The sequence below is a fragment of the Panthera tigris genome, chromosome B2 (assembly GCF_018350195.1).
Source record: "Panthera tigris isolate Pti1 chromosome B2, P.tigris_Pti1_mat1.1, whole genome shotgun sequence".
NCBI lineage: Eukaryota > Metazoa > Chordata > Mammalia > Carnivora > Felidae > Panthera > Panthera tigris.
Window position 1 is genome coordinate 124,006,937 of NC_056664.1, and position 21,919 is coordinate 124,028,855.

General features: G+C 39.2%; 1 protein-coding gene across 4 annotated transcripts in view; it reads right to left on the reverse strand.

Annotated features, from left to right (window-relative positions):
- Positions 1–21,919, reverse strand: part of NHSL1 (NHS like 1) — a 65,821-nt gene that overhangs the window by 12,223 nt on the left and 31,679 nt on the right. For 2 of the 4 annotated variants that reach the window (XM_042987215.1, XM_042987214.1), the window contains exons 4-5: positions 9,556–9,748; positions 5,318–5,449 (exon numbers count right to left, since the gene is read on the reverse strand). In XM_042987215.1, coding sequence (XP_042843149.1) covers positions 5,318–5,449; positions 9,556–9,748 — 325 coding nt within the window. The remainder of the gene's footprint in view (positions 1–5,317; positions 5,450–9,555; positions 9,749–21,919) is intronic. The other 2 variants (XM_042987217.1, XM_042987216.1) reach the window with 1 other exon arrangement.

The following is a 21,919-nucleotide window of genomic DNA, read 5'->3' on the forward strand; positions in this document are numbered from 1 at the left end:
TCCTCAAATTAGGGTTATTCATTTCTTGGAGCTCTAAAACCAAATGAGAGCAGGTATGTTTAAAGGTGGGGTGGGGCGGGGCGGGGCGGGGAGGGGGGAAGCATAAGGAGGGCCAAACAGAGAGGGAAATGGATGAGAAAAAACCTTAAGTGTAGATAACAGTTAGATTTCAAAATACCTAGAAAGGAACAGAATCTTAAAAACACAAATCCAACATGAAACCAACAATTTAGCCAAAGTGGAGAGGCAGAGAGAGAGAGAGAGAGAGAGAGAGAGAGAGAGAGGAGAGGGAGAGAGAAACCAATTCATGCATAGTAACTAACCACTAGGACACATTAAATCTTGAAAAGTAACAGCAAAACCAGTTTTCTCTACACTGTTTCAAAAACTGAAAGATTCTCAATCATGGGCTTTGCTGAGCAATGCAAGTTGGGTGCCTGCTGGCATCACTGTTCACCTGGGCAAGGACACCAGTGGTGATGGGATTCCCGCGAACTCCTTCCCTATCCCACATGAACTAACTACGTGTCCCTGACTGGACATCCAAATACCAAGGACATTACAAAAATGGCAGCGATGTTCTTGTATGAACCATAAAGGAGATGTCATCCTGTGAGGAATAAAGCATAAAGCCTTTTCCTTCACTGTGATGACGGAGAATATTTTTATACTGGTATCTTTTAGCAAAGAGGATCTGTTTCCTCCCCCTACTTCTCTGCCAGTTACGCTCACTGAAGACAGACAGACACGCGCATGTGCGCACACACACATGCACACAACGTTCTCCCTTAGAAAGAGAGGAAGTGGGTCAAAGGGCAGGAGCAGGAGAAAAATCCACTTTGAGGAAAGAAAACAAAAGATGAAGGTTTTGCTATTTTAAAAGGTATTTTAGTAGGTGGGGAAATCGACTTGCATGGCTCCACCAGTTTGCTTCCAAATATTCAAGTTACCTTATTCCATTGAACAATGGATTTTCATGCTTTTTCTTCTAAGATTGAAGCCGTTTTGCACGGGATCAGTGGTAGATTTTTAATGGTCTTTAAGGGCCATAAACAAAGTACTGATTCTTTCAGGTAACAATTCTGAATGTGAAACCATTTTAGGCTTCTGAAAATGGAAATATAACCGTTTCTTCGCCATTTACAACCCGGTACAACTTTCTTATTAACCAAGTTTTTCTAAAGACTTTAAAAAACATGTGTGAAAAACAAGTCACATATCATCCATCATAGGGACCACCAAAGTTCTATTCCCAAAACAGACTGCCTAATATTTTCATAGTACAAAAAGTGTCACATATTATAGGATATAGATGAACACTATCTTGACCAGAATTCAATAACAAAAACAGACTATAAATAAAGAGATGTGTGGGGCACCCGGGTGGCTCAGTTTGTTAAGCATCTGGCTTCAGCTCATATCATGCTCCCATGGCTCATGGGTTCAAGCCTCGCATCAGGCTGTGCACTGACAGTGTGGAGCCTGCTTGGGATTCTCTCTCTCCCCCTTCTCTCTCTGCCCCTCCCCCATCTCAAAATAAATAAATAAACTTAAAAAAAAAAAGAGAGGACTGCAAATATAGACCTCTCGGGTGCTGCTAAAAACCTTGAATGGATTTATCTGATTTTACAACATAAAGAAATAATTATATTTTTTCTTCTACTTATTACGCAATACTACAAGGTATGTCGAATTAAAAAAAAACATATGTAATCAAAGCTAGTTAATTTAAGGTTTAATAGATGGATTTTTAAAAAGTCATGTCTGGTCTTATGTTCTTAATGTTCTTTGTACAAACTATCAAAAATCATTCAGAAGGGGGATTCCTTTAAATGAAGCTTTTTCTGCTTGGGGAATACATATTGTTCAAGGACTATTCAAACTCTTCAGGAGCCAAATATAATTGTATACCAACAAAATAATCCGATCTGATTCTAAAAGATGAAAACTCATAATGGGTTGTTCAAATACATTTCTATGTATATATAAGATAATAAGAGTAAAGAAAAAATTAGAAATTTTGTCTGATTCACTTAAATGGAAGGCAACGAATTCTAGGCCATAAAGACTTTAGACAGTAAATCTCATAGCTTGACTTCAAAGTACAAACTGGCTCATCTCGAAAATAAAAATAAAAATAAAAATAAAAATAAAAATAAAAATAAAAATAAAAATAAAAATAAAATAAAACAACTCGTCTCTAGAGTCCACTGTTTATGGTTTCTGAAGTGAAAAGTGCATACAATGAAGCACAATCAACTTTAATTCTGGAAGAATCTCTGGTTTGATTTTTAAAACTCCAAATCTCCAGCAACTTGGGCAATGTCTAGTGGACAGGAAGTATCTTTCCTAGTGAATGTTTTCTTTTCAGATAATCATATCCTATTTTTTATCTAATTTGTTTGACTCAGCCATACTTCCCTCTCCTTCGTATCTAAAAAAGACTAATTTTTAAGGAAAATACCAAGTGTCTATAAGCTTTCAAACCAGACACCTTTCAAGTACGGAATATTGGGGAGAAAAGGCAAGATCAACCAGAAGTCATAAAATGAAGGAAGAAAATACATGATCCAAATTTTCTGCTAAATGTTACTCTATTCAATATTTATTTATTTTTGAGACAGAGAGAGACAGAGCGTGAACAGGGGAGGGTCAGAGAGAGAGGGAGACACAGAATCGGAAGCAGGCTCCAGGCTCTGAGCTGTCAGCACAGAGCCCGACGCGGGGCTTGAACTCACAGACTGTGAGATCATAACCTGAGCCCAAGTCGGACGCTCAACCGACCGAGCCACCCAGGTGCCCCAAATGTTACTCTATTCAAAGGTTATTTTCCCTTACTCTATCAATCCTTTCAACTAGTCTATCTATAAAACTACAGTTGTTTCTTATCTTTTCTTTCTTTTTTTTTTAAACTAGCTCTCACTTCAATACAGCTGTCTCAGTGGACCACCAGCTATGATCCAGGTTATGTCAACTGTGCAGTGACATCAACTCTCTCTGTTCGGCCAAGACCACAGCGCAATGATGTGGGCAGAGCTATTTCCTTTCTTCCACCATTGCTGGTGTTTCTACATCACATACAAAAGAGATGGGAGCATGGGCCCCAGGGACTCGATTACTGATTTTAAAAATACAATTACAGAAGACCTGATTTACCTAGCTGATCAGATCATTCCACTAAGATCAAAGAGGCAACTGAGTTATTGGCTCCATACTGGTTGGTTTAGTAATAAAAGTGATAAATTTCATTATCTCTGAGGTTCTAGAAATCATGTTACATATATACATAGAGAGAGAGAGAGAGAGAGAGAGAGGGAGGGGGGAGTGAACAGGGGAGACACAGAGATAATTCACACTGAATACTTGTGTGTATGTATATGTTTTTCTGAGTCAAATTATTCTTATACTCTTTGCACAAAGCCATCCAAAACCTACCTATTTTGGTTGCACAGCCATTTAAAATGTAGACTACCCTGAAATATCAACCTTGTTATCTTACAAAGGGCATGTCTTTAAAGTCACTCCTTTAGGTTAAGGAACGTCCCCTAAAAGACCAGTTAAAATATAAATTTTGCTGCAGTGTTGTAAGAAATTAGCCCATTAAGTATCTACTGAACATAAGAGTATGTACTAGTCTCTCACATAAGTTAGCTGTCACCTAAAGGAAGAAAAAAAGAGAAAGAGTCTGAAAGAATGAGATCCAGGAGGACCGGCCCAGATCTGGAAGCAGATGCAGGGGCACGGACGGAAGACAGATTTCTTAAACCCTGTGGATGCAATCTCGCCTTTGTTTGCAATAAGACCCTGTGTTATGAAATAAGACGGGCACTTGTATGTCACCTGGGTCACCGGAACTACCTAGAGCAAAAGCAAAGCATTGCTATTCTTGTTCCACTGTGGCTTCGGTCTGGAAGGCAGAGCATACATATCGGAGAACTGGGTGGCAGTAAAAGAGAGAACGCCAGGTAAAGAAGAGTGAGCCTTCTGTCCCTAAATCAGGGCATTTCAGCATGTGTTTTGGGAAAAAACACACAGGAACAATGTCTGTAGCACTCGGAAGCTGAAGCAGGCAATGCTACCTCAAAGTATAACAGATCACTAGAGCTAGGATAAACCCATTTTGACTCAAAGACTGCGGGGCAAGTTCCAAAAGAATTATCCTGAGTATCTAGACTGTAACCTACAAAAGCAAATAAAAGTAAAAACATCAGGTGAAAGCAACTAGGAGGAAATAAGTCCACAGGTTGGCTGAAGAGAAAGAGGCAAATTTCAAAATAGGTAGTATTAAGTTCCCTACGGTAATTACAAAAGCAGCTTTTATGTTAACCTATAGTGAACCTACCGGCACCAAGTGCTTCACCTGTATGAATTCATGACACCCTCAGACAACCCTATGAGGTATGTTCTGTCAACATCAACAACCACATTATTTGCATGAGGAAGGAGACTCGGGCAGGTGAAGTAACCAGCTTGAGGCCACCCCGGGCGTCAGCGGCAGAGCTGGGATTCAAATCCACACATCTGGCGCCAGAGTCCCTGCCCCGGCCCAGCGTGCGCTGCTGTCTGTGTAGACATTCCCGATGAGCCCATTGAAAACCAAAGGAGGAAAGGAATATAGAAAGAGGAGAGTGAGAGGGTTACCCAAAGCGTCTATAAATATAAGCAGAAATAATATGGATAGGTGAATTATGAAATAAATAACCTTCTCCGCTAGCCCCCCCCCAAAAAAGAGGGGGGGTTCTTTCTTTTCTGTTTTTATCACTGGTTGAAAAATATTGAATTAAAAACCTATGAAACTGTTTCCTTGGACATTCCATGAAGGCACTATCCAACATAAATGAGTATTTTCTGTTGTACTGAAATTTACTAATTATCTCACACTTGCTGTCTCTTTGATGACAAAATGGCCATCACCGTTGTCAGTATTAACTAATGAAGTCCATCGTCATTATCTGGAGTCCCAGAATGAGTTTTTGGTTTTATGAAAACTTAAAACCTAAACGAAAGGTAAATTTCATCGTGGAAATACCCAATGTGCAAGGCACATGGAGATGCTGACATTACTGTAAATGTCTATCACCCCAGTTGACAGTCTTTACATAAGCTCTTCCTGTAACCGTCTCACCAAAACTCAACAAATCATCTGCAGGGGATGTTAAGACTTGTACCCAGTGCTGCACTCAGGAGAGAAGCTGGCCCTCTGGGGGCACCAAACGGCTATCAGAATGTATTGATCTCGTAAGCACCACAATGAGGTTAGCGTAGTAATGCTGAGCAGTAACGAGGGGCAACAGAATACAGTTCTGATGAGCCATACCTAGCTCCTTCTGTATGTTGTCAGGGACTCCTGTAATAGTCTTTCTCCTTTTGACTTTCTTCGGTCGTCTTACCAGAGTGTCTGTGTAAATTAGAGACCGCCGAAGGCTGGCCTGGCGATCGAAATTCTCCCCTAATATAGAGTAGTAGAACAAGCAAAGCAATGTTATTCTCAAGCAAGCCGACACCATGCACTCTCTTCGAGAAGCTTGTTGTAAAATGATAAGAAGGTTATTAATAATGATGTTAGCCAGTCATATGATGATGAATGAATGCCGAAGGCCAAAAAAAGAAGGAAAGCACATTATCGTCATAAGGCTATTTTTTCATTTCCGGTCTACTTCCAAAGGAAGCACCTTGATCTCACTTGCACATGAGCTGGGGTAACAAGTGCAAATTTGTTAACATGACTTGAAGAGTGATTCTCTGTTATTTACAAAAATGGGTCATTTTGGAAGTGTTTTACATAGGCCCTATCGTCACCAAAATCACCCTTCGCATCAGCGTAGGGTGTGGTGAAGGCAATGAGCGTATTGTATTCACTTGTTCTCTCTAGAGAGCAATATGATGTCTTGTCCTGTGTGAGGATACAAATAATCAAGAATTCTTGGATGCAGAGCTTTCTCTTTCTGTCAAGGAGGCTGACCATTTGAGCAGGCTGCGGTAATTGTTATGGTGTAGATACAACTTGTAATGACCAATAAAAAGCCTTATAATGATAAAGTACTTTTACCACAATGAGACCCAGTAGCACTGCTGTTGTTAAAGCTGAACTGCTTTCTTTCTGTTTCTTGATCACTTTTTACAATTGATCTTAATTCAGACATTTCAGGTAGTTTTGCAATCAAACCTAGAATGCCATATCCACAGGACTGTTTTCTGTCCTCTAAAGTACGAACTTGTGTGATTAGCACACCAATGGAAACCATAAAATAATAAAGTATCAGTTACTGATTGGTCTGCTTTAAATTATTTCCCAGTTTAATTAAAGAAAGTTTTGTAGTACTGTCTCTGTTAAATGGTTATTCTCCTCAAAAAGAGATTTAAAAAATACATATACACACAAATGATATACTCCCATCATGCTTATGTTGTGCAAAAAGAAGTATATAAACATTCACTCTTTTTAGCAATATTGACACACAAAGTGAGTATGTTGTAAACAAGGCACCCTCTATTTAAATAGGAATAAACTGTGGTTAGAAACTTCTTTAAAGCAAAACAGAGGATAAAAGATCTGAATGATCAAAACACATTTCATGTACGAAGCAACAAACACAAATAATGCTTGCAACTTTGTTCCTAATGGAGAAAACCAGAAATGATTGAGAGAAGATGGTGAAACACCAGGAGGTATCATCACTGTGATAAACGCATCACTAAGTACAATAGCACGTATGATGCTTGTAAGGGGGCAAGCCACGACTTCAATGGTCCATAGTTCCCTGCCGCAGAGGAAAACAATTTCCTTGTATGAAGGTATTAAAAACAGGCAAAACATCAACAGATAGCTGCATTTAGTCTCTACTTTTGCTTCCTTAAAAACCAAAACAAGAGATAAACCACTCAAATCCCAAGGAAATTAAGAAACAAACCATGAGAATGGACATCTAAGACATATGCCATTAAAGGCACCAAACTCTCCATCTTGCATCATGGCCTCAAATGTCTGTCCCCGATGGTGGACTAAACATTTCTTGAGGGTAGGTACCATGATTCTTGTACTTTAGCACCCCCTGTGTCACTCAGTTCAATGCCTGACACAAAGTAGTTACTCAGTAAATATTTGTTGAGAGGCACTGGTTCACTCCCTTTCATTGAAAAACAGCCTTAGTCATGGTTACTACTTAGAAATAAACTTAGCTAACGGCAGACATTAGTACAAAGCCAGCGTGCCAAAACTGTTAAGCATGGGACCACTCTATTTATCTTCCAGGTGGAAGGCTTTTAATCCACATGGCGAATAGGAAACCTACACATGTATGCATTTCATTTGAAACATTTTTTTTTTTCCTTCCTCAACTCCTAGAACACGATGATTCCCTACAGGACTATGACTGAGGGGATTAAATTGATTTTCATGCTGGCAGCTCATTGTGCTAATGTTCTGCTGCTATGCCTGGCCGGCTTCACTCTGGACGTAAAATAATATATTTATCGACGTTTCTTTCCCCTGCTGATCCTGACTGAAAATCAAACCGGAGGGTCAATGTTCATCCAAATAAATGAACACATGACAATTCCCTACAGGAAGCTATATTTTAGTCTCAAAAGCCTTCTAGGGCTGCAGAAACACATCATTTGAAGAGGAGGAAGTGGTATAACCTAGGTCAACTCGACTGCTTAAAGTGAAAATTTTAAATTTAATGCTTCTTTGTGTCAGAATAGTAGAAAAATTAACATCTTTATGTAATGCATGTATATGTATGTGAACACATGGATCCAGAAGATGGACCAAGACACATGCAACTAGATACTAGATTTGATTATTATAGTTCTGAAAATATTACTCACTCAATTAAAAATAAACTGCGTTTTGACATAACTCATTTTGCTCACTTCTTTGTCATTTGCCTTTCCTATGTGGCATTTGAAGGCCTCCTTTTAAACTCTGTGTAATTCATATCTACTTAGTCATCAACAGGAGGGAATTACAGCTCAAAGAAATGGCAATGTCTTCTGTTGTTACAATGCATTTCATTGCAAATGATTATTTCCGAGGCTGTAGTTGCTCTGTTTTAAATTTCCTGATCTCAAGATAATGCATTTATCCTAATTCCATTAAGGACTGCCGTATTTCATAGCACAATCTTCTTATCTTACAATATTACTTTGGAGGCATCTAATCATATATAATGTAATTTATGTTTCTGCTGCATTTAATCAATCAAATAATGTAATGCGTTTTCTTATAGAAAATTTGTGTCCACATATTCCATTAAGCAATAAACACACTTTATTCTGAAACACAGCTACTTCTAAAAATAACCTTAAAAAAATATGATCTAGGTGCATGAGAATCACATTTGGGAAGATCAACGTTATTTGCAAAGAAAATGGAATCAAATACTACGCTATTCCTTTAAGGCTTAAATACAATCAATGTGGGAGAATGTACCTGGAATTTAAAATAATTCATGCACTTATTTACTAAATTTCTCAGGAATTCAAAATAGATGTAATTTTTATTTTAAGTGTAATTTTTAAACATCTGTAAGGTTTTTTTTTTAAAAAAAAGTCTGCATTAACTATCAAAATACAAAAACCTTTCTAACAGCAGACCACAGCATTAGCTTCAGAAATACAGCAAGGGTGCTATGGGTTTCCATCCTAATTTTTTATGAAAACTCAGCCTTTATTGGTCACCTGATATTTTTTAGGTTCTGGCCCTAGAGGCCATGCTTTTGTAAGGACTGGTTATCAATGACGATTATTAGCAACCAGTTTCTCTTGAATACACTGTCCAATGTTAACTCTGAACACATCTATTTTACACTTGGTATGCTTCCCAAACCACAGACCTTTTTTATGAGGTACGGAACTGATAAAGCAGGAAAATTCTGGTGTCTTTTAACAGTTCCTCTAAGTTCATGAAATACTGTCTTTGAGCTTCATGTACCTTGTTATCTGTCCCCTTAAATATTACAGATGATTAAAATCTGAGCATAATGTTCCAAAAGAACTTGAATTTGAAGATTATAGAATTCAAATCATGGGGATCAAAATATGACTTGACCATCCTCTTAACTTTAAAACAGTATTTTCATAATTCTTACTGTTAGTTCACTTGATATTCTTATTTTAAGCAATTTGAGAAGACAGAAGGGGAAGAAAATCTATCACTCAAAAATATCACAAAACTGTTACCTCTTCACTTCCATAAATACTACATAAAACAGCCCTTTAGAAGGGAAACGTCATTGTTTCCTTACCCAGGGCCACACTTAGAAGATGTTCCCAAATAAACAAAATATTTTAAAGAAGCAATTCAATGAAAAAAGACACACACATTTTCTATGAATTCCATGACATCAACCTTTGGTGACAGCCCTCTAATCTTACAAGCAAGAGATATTTCATATGCATGCACACATATAAATTTTAGTATTCCTTTCCTTAAACACAGAGCAGGAAGCCAGACTATAGCTATTTACCTCTGGTGTATAAGTGAGATGCTAAGAGCATATAAAGTCATTTTCCCAAGTATGTTTAGAAACCTATCTGTACAGCAAAGCCTACCAGTTATATTAATGGGAACCACGTCAGCCTGGATTGTTTGGGCTTGCTGTCGCATCTTCTCTTCTGGCGTTGGCAAAGGAAGGGACTTGGTCCAGTTCGTTTGAGTATGAAGGTCAGAGAAGTCGCTTGAGGTTGGCGTGTTAGGTCTCCTGATGGAAATAAGTCTTTCCTCTTCTGATGAAGAAATAGAACACTGCAGGGAAAACAGTAAGTAGATGCTGTAGTGTGTAAATAGCTGGCAAAAACATTTAAAAATACATTCCTTGTTTAAAGCCTTTTTTCAACTAGGGCGCGGGCGCCTGGGTGGCTCAGTCGGTTGAGTGGCCGACTTTAGCTCAGGTCATGATCTCACGGTCTGTGAGTTCGAGCCCTGCGTCGGGCTCTGTGCTGACAGCTCAGAGCCTAGAGCCTGCTTCAGATTCTGTGTCTCCCTCTCTCTGCCCCTCCTCCACTCAGTCTGTCTCTGTCTCTCAAAAATGAATAAATGTTAAATAAATAAGTAAATCAATAAAATATTTTTTCAACTCATTAAAAGCGAGCCAAAAAAAAAAAAACAAAACAAAACAAAACTGGCCACATTTAAGAAAGAAGCGATAGTTTGCAAGAAAACTGCTCATCATCTTGAGCATGACCCGTTATGTATATGATTCACGCCGTCGCCTTAGTCTCTAAACCATGAGGTCTGCAAACGGTTTTGCTGACCCTCGATATCTTTTCGGTTCTTCCTGTTTCTCCTATATTTACTGCGGTCAGAAAGCTTATGGATTTAGTTGAATGCTAGAAGCCCGGAGAAGCATCATGGCTGTGGCCATCGGTTTCCATTTTTATTAAAATTTTGTTTGCTCAAAGTCATTTCTAGCCTCAACCTCATTTCCTTCAGGCGCTGACCTCAAGGAACATTTCTGGAACGATAGAGCTATTGTGTGCTCTTCTGAAACCATTTATATGAAAACAATTGGTGTGAAATTGTTAAATTCTAAGAAGCTGACTGAAACTCTGCTCTGAGCCTTATCAGAATTCCATGAAAACATTTCTGGCAGTGTCTGTTTCAATACAGATTAACATCCTAACTGGGGAGCCCTTCTGCAATACCATTCTTCCCATAACATCTTAAAAAGCGGAAGCAAGAACGCTGTTTGGGGAAGCATTTTACCATGGACGGTACCATGGCCGCACAACAGTTGGCTCTTTGACAAGGAAGTTCCAAGAACTCAAACACAATGTGCTCACAAACAACAACGAGGACAAAAAAGGGTGATTGGCTTTTGTTGAGAAACGGCAGTTTATAATACACAATAAATGTCTAAGAACTGGTCTTCGAGTTGAAAGCATTTAAACTAACTACCACCTCTGAAAATAGGGCATTTAAAAGAGTTTTACTTCAGAATAAAAAGGCAATGAACCTTCCCAAGGGAATACCTGTGTAACCAGCACCCAAGTCAGCTCAACACTCCCCTCCCCAAACCACACACCCCTAAGCAAGGGTAACTACTCTCTGACTTCTAACACCCCACCATAGCTTTGTTTGCCTATGTGTGACCTAAAGGGAATCCTGACATTCTCTTTTGTGACTTTCTTTTTTCGTTCAATATTATGTTTGTGAGGATTTATCTATCTTTAAAAAGCAGGCATTGATACCTTGCTGGATTTAATGCAAGTTTCTAAAAGCATACAGGTAAGAAATTTACAGAAGAAATACATCTGTTAGAAATTTCAACCACTTAGAAGAACACTGTAATCACTGTTTATTACTATTGAATTCATCTTGCTGTAAAATATCTCTTTTTATTCTACAACTACCAGCCCTGCACAAATTTCACAAGGACTACAGAAGAGCCAATTAAAATAGTTTGGTGTTGGGGGATAGGGCCTAAACTAAGAATCCAAAGACCTGAGTCTATTCACTTTATACCTGACAGTCTCGTGACTTTTAGGCTCTTCTTGAACCCTTCCTTTGCTGTAAAGTGGGGCTATATGTTTCCCTCCTGAGTCCCACAAAGAGCCATTCTCAAGACCTAATGAGATAAGGGCTGCCTGGGTGACTCAGTTGGTTAGGCCTCCAACTTCAACTCAGGTCACGATCTCGTGGTCCATGAGTTCGAGCCCCATGTTGGGCTCTGTGCTGACAGCTCAGAGCCTGGATCCTGCTTCAGATTCTGTGTCACCCCCTCTCCCTGCTCCTCCCCTGCTCACACTCTGTCTCTCTCTCTCTCTCTCAAAAATGAATAAATGTTAAAAAAAAATTATTAAAAAAGAGACCTAATGAGATAAAATCTCTGAAAATATCTATGGCTGTTAAACATCATGGAAATAAAGGCGATGGTCCTATAAAAGTGACTTTAGGAAAGCAAAATCATGGCGGCACCCGGCTGGCTCAGTCGAAGAACAAAGGACTCTTGATTGTGGGTTGTGAGTTTGAGCACCAAGTTGGGTGTAGAGGTTACTTAAAAAAAAAAAAATCTTAGTTAAAAAAAAAAAAAAGAAAGAAAGCAAAATCATGAATTGACAAGTTCATGATTTTTTCTTTTATTGCAAAAAGACTACCAATAATAAAGGTGTTGTGGAAATAGATAATATAAAATAAATCATAATGAAACATCTCTATTTTTGACTTTATATTCTTGATACGTAAAAATGTAAAATGATATGGTAGCTTCTTCTCCACCTAAGGAAAATTGTGAAAAGACGTTTGTAATTAAACTGACAAATAAATATACTCGATTTATAATGAGCATATGTTACCGACACCTGATAATGATATTAAATTACATCGGATTATGATATTAGATCACACCATATCCACTTCACATTTGATCCAATTCTGCTTAAATGGTTACAACACCTATCAATGGTTCCAGCTCCTACCTACCCTTGAAAGATAAACAAGGGAATGTTTGAGTCAGCAGTGGCAGCTAAGCCACAGCGAGATAAATAATTTCCAGCCTTTTTGCGCTTGTACCACGCTGGTCACATATGACTTACAATACATATTCTCTACCCTTAAGATGCAGATTCCCCCTGCCCCCCAGGCACACACACAAGTAAATGAAAACTAACTGTATATGAGAATTTCATGACAGTTCGCATAAAGGTCTCATGTCGATGGCTGAATCTCAACGCTGCCAATTAGAAGGTTACTCCAATTTTCTGATACACACACAGAAATAACTTTTCAGGTAATCTTGAAATACAGCACACACTTTCAAGCCTACAGGAAGCAAATCCTAACGAAACCAGTTTAACAGAGAAGTAAAGCCACAGCTTGATGAAGAATAAAGAGCACGGTGACATCCTGCAGGGAGGGTCCCCTTTTCCATGTGACACCTGCCAAGGGAGATGGTGAAGCACCGTTCCACAGTCTGTGTGCGTCTCAGTGGTGCCCAACAGCCCTAGTAACCTACTTTTCTTTTAGCTGACTGACGGCGTCAGAATCGATAACTATCACAAAGAGAAAGTACTTGAGTTTAGCCTGGTTGCCGTGGGATGACCGCCAGGGATAGCTCCGGTATGACAACTTCCAAAGGTAATCTATTATAAAGTGCTCTCTTCATTTGTGAGACAATTTCCCAAGCGTGGCAGAGAATAAAGTTCTATGCAAATGTGACTATTACACAGTGCTACAACTAAGGAAAGATAAAAACCAGGACGGTGTGACTTCCAGAACGATTGCACTCCTATCCTTCCTAGGATTTATAAATCCAGCAGGGGCGCAGGAAACCACCTCCTGCGTCCCAATAGCCGAACACATCATGATTACTCCATTAAGATGGACACTGTAATCCTCTGGATTATGTTAGCCTCTTACCTGGTGTCCACATTTCTGCCTATTGTGCCCACCCTCCCGCTCCAAGTCTACGTCTCAACACAGAGGCGTGAGACATCCTTTTAAAATTTAAGTCAGATCGTGTTGCTCCTCTGTTCAAACCCCCCAACATCCTTACCATGACCGACAAGACCCTACATGATCTGCAAACGGCTCACCACTCCCTCTGACCTCATCTCCTACTATTCAGTCCCTTATTTCACTCTAGCCACTCCATCCTTTCCGTGTAGTCTCTTGTACATATCATGCACGCTTCTGCCTCAGGGCCTTTGCACTTGCTGCTCCCGTTGCCTGACATGCTCTTCCCTTAGACATCCACACCATCTTTTTCTTCATGTGTTTATTTAAGAGTCTCCTTCTTGTTGAGGTCTTACCTGTTGAGCATACCTCAAATTTCAACTCCTCCCTAATATTTTATATCTCCCTTCACTGCTTTTTCTCTTTAGTACATATCAATAGTATACATATCTTTTAGATATTTACCTTGTTTTCCCTCCCATGAGAATGTAAGTTCCAGGAAGCTTTAAATTTTTTTTTTTAACATTTTTATTTATTTTTTTTGAGACAGAGAGAGACAGAGCATGAACGGGGGAGGGTCAGAGAGAGGGAGACACAGAATCTGAAACAGGCTCCAGGCTCTGAGCTGTCAGCACAGAGCCTGACGCGGGGCTCGAACTCACGGACCGCGAGATCATGACCTGAGCCGAAGTTGGCCGCCTAACCGACTGAGCCACCCAGGCGCCCCCAGGAAGCTTTAAATCAGAATTTCATAGAGAACTGTTTCAGGATTTTAGCTTAAAAAGGGTCACCATTTATTTACTGGCTGCTACATGCCTTGCTCTGGGTTATAGACTTTATAGAAATTGGCACCTCATTTAATATTTATAGCATTAGCTTCATTTTACAAATAAGGAAATAGAACAAAGTAATTTTACTTTTGGGACGTTCACAAGTGGACAACTGGGATTAGAACCCGGACTTGACCCCAGAGCCTCTGCTGTTAAACAGTGTTAAAATAACAACTTGGCAATCTTTGCAATAAGTTACTAGGTTGCCCGATCTAAAGATAAAATCTCCATTTGTATCTCTTCTTCAAGAACAAACCTTTTAAAAATCTAGAAAAGCCACCGCAGTGTGGCGCAGTGGAAGAAGCACTAAACCCTGGAGTAAAACACTAAGTACCAGCATCCTCGCTCTTGTCATTTACGAGCTATAGGTTTTGAGCAGCTCAACTCCCTCTGTTGAGAACAGAGCAACTCAAATAGCTTCACCATGCTTCATATTAATGGACTGCCTCAATATAGAGTGAATTACTGTTTTCAAACATGGAGTTTAAAGTTGCCTTGCTTTTGGACCTTAAATGCAATTTTTAAACCTGTCTGTTGATCAGTAATGTTCCCTGATACCCCATACCCTGATCCCAGAAGGAATGAAGAGTCACAAATGAAAGGAGAAACCACAATAACTCGTGCCAGATTACTTAATTTAGAAAGGGAAATCACTGGCCACACCAGCAGTTGTTGTGTAGATTTGGGATGCTGCAGACCTGCATTTCAGAGACTCCCAGGTCCTGTCTGGAAGCCAGACAAGCTCCCACCAGATGGACAGTGGAGCCTGAAACATGGTCTCTTTGGCAGGTGGCCAAGTTATCAAAAAGTGAGCTTAAATGTGAATCACAGATTAGCCCAGGCTTTATCCTTTTTAATCTGCTATGCTCCTAGCAATTAAAAAATGTAATTACAATCAGAGCTAAATTTAGCATTCATTTAGCAATTACTTGAAAATGAATGTAGAACAGATGAAACTATATAGAGTATTATTTTTTTTTAAATTTTTTAATGTTTATTTATTTTTGAGAGGTAGACAAAGCATAAGCAGGGCAGGGGCAGACAGAGAGGGAGACACAGAATCCACAGCAGGTTCCAGACTCTGAGCTGTCAGCACAGAGCCCGACACAGGGCTTGAACTCATGAACTGTGAGATCATGACCTGAGCCAAAGTCAGATGCTTAACCGATTGAGCCACCCAGGCGCCCTTACGTAGAGCATTAGTTAAAAGAATACTAACATACATTCCACTCCTTTTTGCAGGACACTTACTCTGTCTTTGATGTTGGTTGTTTTGTTTTGTTTTGTTTTGTTTTGTTTTGTTTTGTTTTGTTTTGTTTTGTTTTGTTTCCCAGAAGGAAATCTGTCTTGGGTTGACTCTTGGTTTTCCAGATCATAGATGGCTTCATAAGGTGTCGAAACTTCCGCAGCCTTTTTTGCCTATATGTGCTTCTTCCACTTTCAATATACTTAGACACAAAAGATCCTGACTTATTTCTGTTCTCTCCTATCCCCTCCCCGCCAACCCCAGGCTCAACAACAACAAAAAAAGCAGGGGCAGTGGAAATGGATCCATACGGAAGCACAGTTCTTGGCCCATCTAGCGGCTCCATCGTGGCCAGGTGGTGGTGTCCATATCCACAAGATTAAATAGCTTCGATTGTTCTTTCTCTCCCCATCAGCATATTAGCCCTTTTACCAAAAAGCCAGCCCCTTTGTCATTATTACATGTTGGATTAAAATATTGTGGACTGAAACTATTGCATATTAAGGATCTTTTCCTTAAAAGAATGGAAAATACTTAAGACCTTAAATGTTTAAACTGATATAGTACTTCTTACTTATAACCTTTTCATTTTAATAAATGATATATACAAAATATATAACATAATGAATATTTCAGAACTTACCACCCAACCCGTGACTTATACAAACTATTACCAATAACTGCATCTACCTCAGTGCTCCTCCCCGCTTTCCCCAAGATAACCACTGTCCTGAATTGTGTGTTAATCATCCCCTTACTTTTTGTTATATATGTACCAATATGTGTAACTTACATGTTTACTGACTTTTATAAAAATGGTTCATTCTCGGTGTTGTTATTTACTTATGTTTCTAAGACACATCCATTCGTGTTACTGAGTATACATTCCATTCCAATACGTATTTATTTATTCACTCTTTTACTAATGTAAAAGACTGCTTCACTTTTAAGGGTGCCGAAGGTGTTCACTACCATGATTGTGGTGATGGGCTCATGTGTGTACACATATATCAAAACTTACTAAATTGTATAATTTAAATATGCATATTTTATGTAAATTACATCTCAAAAACACTGTTTTAAAACCGAGATTTCAGTTTCAGTATTTTAAAACTATGTGATCTTACGCAAGCGATATAATCTCTCCAAAATGCAGTTTCCTCATCTGTGTTATGGGTACAATCCAAGCTACTTTGCATGGTTGCAGTAAGTATTAAACAGATTCACACATAGCATGGAGCCTAGTCTCTGGCTCCTGAACTTTTCCACATGTTGGGAGATACAGAGGTATACGGAGAGCAACAAGACAGGAATGCTGTGTCCCCATTTAAAGGAGAAGGCAGATATGAATGGAGCCTTATTCCAGTTTAATGGGGTGTTTCCAACAAGAGACACTGGAACAATTTACTGGTTTGAATGCATAAAGGTCTGGAAAAGTGACAGTCCCCAGGCTTCTCATTCCTGCCTGCAAGATACAAAGTAACCAAGGTGTCCCAAACTGGGAAGCACTGAACACACAGAGCTAGCATAGACTCCTCTGGGTTTCCACTGTGCCCTGGAATTACTCACAGAGACCCAATACAAATGACTGCACTAGAGTCAGCTAGGGCATGGTTTCTAGACCATAAACCATCCTAGGCCAGCCAGTATGTCTGTATACTGAGACGAAGTGCTACTTAAGTGGTTTTTGAAACAATGGTATGAGTGAATGAACGAATAGCAGACAAGTCGACAGTGGAATGAAAAATGCCAACAACAGGCATAATAAGAAGGCATTTGGGGAGTGAAGTATTCTCCCCCTTTTGTTTCACCAACATGGTGCAAGGAAGAGAAATGGAGTATAAAGCGGAGGCCCTACATTCGCGTCCTCCCTGATGCGTTCTAGCCATGTGATCTTGGGAAAGCAATTTCATAATTCTGAGTCTTGGTTTCCAGATCATCAAAATGATAGCAACGAGGCGCGCCTGGGTGGCTCAGTCAGTTAAGCGTCGGCTCTTGACTTCAGCTCAGGTCACGATCTCACAGTCTGTGAGTTCGAGCCCCACATTGGGCTCTGTGCTGACTGCACGCAAAGCCTGCTTGGAGATTCTCTCTCTCTCTCTCCCTCCCTCTCTCTCTCTGCCCATCCCCTGCTCATGTGCTCTGTTCTCTGTCAAAATAAAGAAATAAACTTAAGAAAAATGATAGTAATGATTATTAAAATACTTCTTCCATTGGAGTTCCTGTGGGAAATGAGATATAACTTGAAAAAGTCTGGCAAGTGTTCTAAAGTAAAGTTAGTGCTAGTATGACCTCTAGTAGTTCTATTTAGAGATAACCAACAAAGACACAACAATGGGAAGTTTGTCAGTAGTTGCTGAAACCTCTCAAATTTGTTGCTTCAGGCAGGAAATTCTTTGTGGAAAGTCTATAATAAAAGACTTAGGGGGAGTGGGAGAGTGGCCAAATTTCATTGTCCGTGGAGTCCTTTTCTTTGTAGTCTGGTTTGAAAACTCAAGCGGTTTAGTAATACTGAACTAGCCATTATTTGAGCATATTCTATGTGCCAGGCACCAAGTGAAGACTTTCACAAACATTAATTCCTTTCAACCTCACCACATCCCTCCCCAAGGAAGGTAAGGTGGCTGTGTAACTTATGATCAAAACCAGAACTCCTCTGAAAGTGAAAGGGGGTGCTATTAATAATTACGCAGGACAGCAGCTGTAACACAGGACTGTCCTGGGCAAACCAGAACATGGGGCTTCTAACTCTTTACAGCGAGGAAACCGAAGCTCATGGAGAGAAGCAATTTACCCAAAACCACTCAGCTTCAACAGGTGGACAGGCTGCCCCAAACCGGCGATCTCAAGCATCATGTTATATAAGCCTCCGATATGTGCAATTACAGAGCAAGTCTACAATCCCTTTTGTCTTTTCAAAGTCCTCCTTCAATTGAAGTATCTCTCATCAATGAGGACTAAAACAGAACCTGAGATGCTAATTCAAAGAATAACAGGAAATAGAAAATTTCAGGTTACATCAGTACCATAAAAGCCAACCTTTTATTGCCATAATCCCAGTCTAATTTATGTGTTTGGGAGTTAATTTTATATAAGAGATTGAGCAACTCATAACTGACATCCTTTCTGGTGAGACAATGGGGCTTCTATGAATGTTCCCCTGACTCAGTGACCATATCATCAAACATAACCTCCAACAATGGCAGTTGGGGAGATGCCCTATCAACTCACTGGAAATATTTTGGCACCCATGACTGAACTTCCCGCAAATACCTGAAAAACCTGTTTGCTGGTACCTGGTACACACTGAAAACTGAAAGAACACACACACACACACACACACACACACACACACACACACACACACACAAAAGGCTGCAACTAGCATAATACGAAAGCACTGACTTATTCTCTGATTTCACGGTTGGAAAAAAAAGGTGTTCTGTGAGATTTCTAAAGCCCTTTGCAGACAGCATTTCTCTCATGCAAGTTTATATATAACATATATCATTGGAAATAGTTATTTTTCTTGCTACACTTTGAAAGACACATGTGGAGATAATTAGCAAAATACCATTCCTTATACCATAAACAGGAGTCTTACTTCGTAAACATGTTTTGCATTAGGATAATTATTCTAGAACAATTCTCTAGAATAAACACCCAGAACAGATGTCCCCTAGGTTCTTCTAATGTATGTCTTTAGCTTTTACCTTATCAGCAGCTCTCCTTTTAGGAGCGTGCTTCTATCCTAAGCACATAATAGTTGCTTCCTATTGCTGAATGCAAATTAGATGCTTTTCATTCTGTGTACCTCTTTCCAGGTCAGAGCATTTGTAGTCTAAGCGTTTGTTAACGTCTGTGTAGTCCACTGCTCTCCTCAGCATACCCCAACTCCTACCACTTACCTAGAAAATACAAAGTAAAGGCTTTCCCCAGCATTTTCCCTCAAATTTGACCTCTACATACTCTGTATCTAAAATAACCCCAACTGTTAAAATGACTTTTAAGAGCATGCATTGCACTTAAGGGTCTTGGCCTTAACACAGAGACCATAAACTGCTGGCTTGGAGCCCCTTTTATAGTTACTGAACTCCCACCTGATTTCAAATGTCAACTTGATCATGTACTAAATCCCATGAAGATTTAAGTAGACTTCTGGTCTCTATAGTCTATGTTTAACATTCTGTCCTGCTGGTCTGTACATTCAGATTCCACACTGAGCAATTCTTGACTCTTTTTAGTACCTGGTGAGGCGAGTAGTTCTCCTTCCTCATTGCTCCTCTAGGTTACAGCTTTCCCCGCTATGACCCTTAGATCCTCTCTGGTCCTTCCCTTTCTCTGTCCATCCCCCAAATCACTCTTAAACCAAAACGAAACTAAACCACTCAACATCTTATTGGTGTTGTGTTAATTCTATAAATTAATTTGGGCAGAAATGACAGCTTTTTGATATGGAGTCGTCTCATCTAAGAGCCTAAGAGAGAGAGAGAGAGAGCCAGTGCACAAGAGCAGGAGAGAGAGGCAGAGGGAGAGACAGAGAGAATCCCAAGCAGGCCCCGCACTCAGACATGGGGCTGGATCCCACCACCCTGGGATCGTGACCTGAGCTGAAATCCAGGGTCAGATACTCAATCGACTGAGCCATCCAGGCACCCCGTCTGCCATTACAACTTTAAATAGATTTTTCCTACTATATCTTGTAATTTGCTTTTGTAGATATGAAAAGTATTGGTTTCCATACATCAACATCATACCTTTCTATGTCATCGAAGTTTACTGTTGATAGCAGTTTCAAATTTTTATTTTCCTGGAGTCACCAAGTATACAAACATATCATGTACAAAGAATGATAATTTAATCTCAGTCTTCCCTTATTTCTGAGCCTCTTACCCTACAACTTTTCTAATTGTTTTGGCCAGTTCTTCCCATACAATGTAATAATAGCGACAAGTGAATGTCCTGTCTTACGTCTCATTCTAAGAATGGCCCATGGAATAGCATGTTGGCTTTGGTGACAAGGCAGATATATTTTAAGGTATGAGTATCTACTTGTTTCTATATTATGGAGTGTTTCTTATCAAGAATGGATGTTGAATTGTTTCAAATACCTTGTCACTATCTATGGTTTTGATCCGATCGTTCTCTTCAAATCTATTAATATATTAACATGTGATTAGATTAACTGATACTGAAAATCCTTGCATTCCTAGTGGGATAAATCCAGGTTCATTTTTAAACATCTGTCTTGTAACAAGCTGTTAAATTATGTTTCCTAACATTCTACTGTGACTTCTAATGATAATATTCATGAGTGGGACTGGCCAGCTGATTTCTACTTTGTGTGGTCTTTGTTAGGTTTGATCTCAGGGTAAATCTAATTCGTTTAAAAAAAAAAAAATCACACCATATCCTTCTTTTTTTTTTTTGCTCTGAGAAAGTTTCAAGCATTGGATTTACTTACTCTTTCTATTTTCTTTTCCTTTTGTTTGTTTCAAGTTTTTATTTAAATTCTAGTTCATTAACATATAGTATAATCTCGGTTTCAGGAGTAGAATTTAGTGATTCATCACTTATATATAACACCCAGTGCTGGTCACAAGTGCCCTCCTTAATACCCATCACCCATTTAGCCCACCTCCTGCCCACCTCCCTTCCAGCAACCCTCAGTTTGTTTTCTAAAAGTAAGAGTCTCTTATGGTTTGCCTCCCTCTCCTTTTTCCCCCTTTCCCTATCTACTTACTCTTTAAAAGCTTTAGTAGAACCCTCTCTATGAAACCATCTGAACTTGATGCTTTTTGTAATTTGGTCCAATTTTTTCTTTTAAATGAGCTTCATTTTTCCACCCAGTTTTATCGAGATATAATCAACATAAAACATTGTGTAAGCTTAAGGTGTATAATGTGATAATTTGTTATATGTATATACTGCTAAATGATTGCCACAATTAGACTAGTAAACACATCTATTACCTCACACAGTTACCATTTATTTTGTCAACCTGGTGTGAATTTTTGACAAAATTTCTCTATTTTTCAAATCAGAAATCAGTCTGTTAAAATACTCCCTCTCTAGAAGTTCTAGAGTCCGGTTTGATATATTATATAAATTAGAAAATCAGTTTCAACATTATCTCAACATCTTCCATCTAACACAAGATGGTACATACAACTTTTGTTCCTAATCATAAAGTCGTCTGCTTAAAAATGTTAGTGACTTCCATAGGGCACCAGGGTGGCTCATCTGATTCAGCGTTCAACTCTTAAATTCTGCTCAGGTTGTGATCTCATGATTCGTGGGATTGAGCTCTGCATCGGGTTCAAACATGGAGCCTGGTTGGTATTCTCCCTTTCTTTCTCCCTTTCTCTCTCTCTCTCTCTCCCATTCCCCCTCACAATAAACAAATAAACATTAAAAAAAAATATGTTAGTGACTTCCTATTAGCTA